Genomic DNA, 3,408 nt, shown 5'->3' on the forward strand with positions numbered 1-3,408 from the left:
CCTGGCTGAACCCAGCACACTGCACCAAGAGCTAATGGAGCTAATGACCCAGATACCGAGCTAGTCCATGTCTTAGCAACCTCCTCCCCGGGACACTTCCAGTCTGAGAACAGCACATGTGTACTGTGCATGAAGGACCATGGAATGAAACCATCTGAATGGTGGAGAAGATTAACTCTTTCTTCTCTGAAACCAGCACAATAACACGTTTTCTAGAATAAGTTTGTGTATCTGTGTCAAGTATAAAACAAAGCACAGGGAAAGCAGGGGTTTTCAGGATGTTTGCAAAAGTCGTGTGAATTGTAGTTGTACATCTTGTTCTGCAGTGTTTTTGGAGAATAGCATTTAATAACTAAAAACATGCTTTGCCCTCAGGACTAGTAGCATCTTGGCAATAAAACTGAATTACCTCAAAAAATGCCATTTGCAGAATGTGGTGATATGATGGGTGGCAGAATAAAACTGGAAGTAAGTCAAATCCCCAGCTACTTGTATTTCAGATTAACTGTTCCAGTTACATGCTGTTGTCTAGCACATGTTACCAAAAGTCAAAAAAAATCTTGTCTAGCTATAAAGGGAGGAAAGATCTCATAACCCACTTCTACCCTTTTTTCTCGAAGATGAAGATTTACATTCACACATTGTGTTCATAGAATGAGAACCTCAACAGCATACAGATCATAGCATATATTTAGGTTTTCCCCTTGTAAGCAGTCACAAAAACATGTAAATCTTTACAGGATTAGGACCAGCAAAAAAGGTGTACGACAAAAGTAGAACCATGCATACTATCTAAGTAAATTTCGTATTTGTGAATGCACCTTCTCCTGGAATTAATTTTCCTCTGTCCTCTTTAACTAGCAAGATAACACTGCACAACACAAGAGCATTCACTGAAGTTGTCACTAAAACTTTATTTCCTTAACATTATGGATAAATTGATTAATGAAGCTGTTTAATGGTCTAATCCAATACATGCCTTTTATGCTTCTCTCCTCAAAGTAAAAGGTTGGATGAACTCTAGGGTTTCTGAAAGAATTAATGTTTGATGGACTACAAGTACAGGGTTTGTCAGCTGGAAGTAAACCAGTGTTGCTATGTTCTAAGATCCAGGTGGAATCAAGCCAACTTTTATTCCGCTGCAGTGACTTATACTATGTTTTTCCATTATTTCCATTTATGAGCATTCCATATGGTACTTGTTTATGGTTTGATATTGTTTAGATTATAAGGTGTTTAAGAGTGTGGCACTTCTAGTTAAATATGTTTGCTTCACCAAATGATAGTTTGTTTGGTAGAACACTAACTCTCACCTGCCTTTCTCTGTATGTGTCATTTGATATATTACAGATGTTTCAGACACTTGATTAATTTGTGAGTTTCTTTCATCAGAAAAGAAAGGTGTCTTTCTACAAGCGGGCACAAATACTTGTGGCTGATACATGGAGTGTATTGGAAGGCAAAGGAGATGGTTCTTTTGATGACATTTCCAGTCTGACTATATTTGCTGACTACAGAATTCCTCAAGTTCTTGTGTATTTAAAAGCAATGAAGTATTCTGAAGAACTAATGAGGAAACTGCGTGAAGGTTTGTTCCTCCCTTACTAATACCAAGTAGTTGTACCTTTTAACAGGGGAGACTAAAGCTAATTTTGAAGTGTTGTCTATGTGTGTGGATTGGTGGTGTGTGGTTTGTTGTTTTTGTTTTTTTAGTTTGCTCCGGGGAGCAAGGACTGGTGGGTAGTGAAGAAGTGTAATGGGAAGGAACTTATTCTCTAGCCGTGATCTTGAATGAGATTTTAAGGTTGTGTTTTCATAAAGATCTGTTCCTTGGATTAGACATCGATAAGGGAAGGATTTGAGTCAGTTGATCGAGTTTCTGAAGGGCTGCTCTTGCCCAAACCACTTTTCAGCATGAGTATAGTATGAGTTTTGAGGCTTAGATAAAAGAAGGAACAATTTCTTCCTTAGCTCAAAGATGGTGTAGAAGCATGGGGATTCCTCTTTATCTGTACTGAACTGCTAGTGGCAGGCAAGGTAATATTATAAGCATTTGTTAAAGACTTTTTTTTTTTAAAATGAAGTTAATTGCGTAAGACTAGAGTCTTAGTTTTAAGCATGGTTCCATCTTCCAGTACTTAACTGTGGAATAAAAACATAAACAAATTCCTCTTCCCCTGTAAAATGACTGTATTTAGAGGTAGGACTGCTATGATGTAATTTTAAAACTACACAGCAAGATAAATAGATGAATGCAATAGTCCGTGGCTCTTAATAGAATGACTATATATTTATGACCTATATATTAAATAGATCATGTAGACAATTCATCTTTTACATTAATCCTAGTAAGGACATTCCCAACCACATCATTCAAACAAATGATATATAAAAAAAAAATATTTTTATGTATATATATTTTTATGTATATAGTTTTTGGTGTTTAGGTTTTTTATTTTTTTAATCTCAAAGTTATCCTGGCAGAAAATACACCATCTCAGAATTAGGTCTGACTTCCTTTTAGTCTCCGCAAGCAAATAGTCATGTAATGTGCGGTATAACCCAAAGACCGGTTCTTTTATTGGACCGCTCTCTTAGAATACAGGACGTTGTTTTAATGGAATGGAAGGTAAACTTGAAAGTGCATATGGTAACCTTAAAGCAATTGTTAGAAAACGTATAGCAACATTGTTATAGCGTAAGTCATGAAAACCGCAGTCCTAGGGTAGAATAAATGTTGGGGAGGAAGCAAATTCAGGCCGTTTTAGGGCTTCTGTGTCTTGAACTTAATCGGATTGCTGTCTCTTGTGTCCTGCAGGAACAATTTTCCAGTCTGGAGATAAAGAGGAGGTGGAGATCCGCGGCTGTTCGATCTGGTGCTGCGCGCTGATTTGTAAGCACCTTCTGGAGCTCTATGAGAAGAAGGGTCGGGACATGCACCAGAAGATCAACGCGGTTTTGCTCGATTACCACCTTTGGGACTATGCTAGGGATCATAGGGAAGAGATGAAAGATGTTCCGTTTCACCGAGTACGCTGTATATATTACTAAGCTCGGTCTGATAGCTGTTGTATTGACGCGTTATCTTTTTTTGAATTGCAATTGCTCTTTGCGTACGGTGGTTTGCTGTGGATGAACCTGGACCTGGCTAAATCAAGCGCTCGTTTTCTGATGAGGTATTAAGAATTTGCGTTTTTTTTTTTTTCTGGATCTTTCCTTGGCCATGGCTGGGATTAATAGTGTAAACGCTACTGGACCACCTGTGTTAATTTGGGGTTTATTACTCCTCCTCGGAGTTCTGTATCCGTGAAGGTACGTGTGTTTGCAGAGGAATGTATGTGCGCACGGACCCCTCTCTCCGTATCTTAGCCCTCCGGGCCGCTGTACCGTGCAGCTGTTGCTTGTGTT

At 38.5% G+C, this 3,408-nt stretch overlaps 1 protein-coding gene across 1 annotated transcript; it reads left to right on the forward strand.

Moving 5' to 3' along the window:
* Nucleotides 1-1,392: 1,392 nt before the first annotated feature.
* Nucleotides 1,393-3,051, forward strand: LOC104508694 (chromosome unknown open reading frame, human C9orf64; the record flags this gene model as incomplete). Its single annotated transcript, XM_010150407.1, has 2 exons — nt 1,393-1,588; nt 2,819-3,051. Coding segments are annotated over 2 exons (429 nt in total), but the record flags the coding sequence as incomplete, so codon positions are not given.
* Between the last annotated feature and the right edge of the window lie 357 nt (nt 3,052-3,408).

Source organism: Eurypyga helias, unplaced genomic scaffold, assembly GCF_000690775.1.
Source record: "Eurypyga helias isolate BGI_N326 unplaced genomic scaffold, ASM69077v1 scaffold50714, whole genome shotgun sequence".
NCBI lineage: Eukaryota > Metazoa > Chordata > Aves > Eurypygiformes > Eurypygidae > Eurypyga > Eurypyga helias.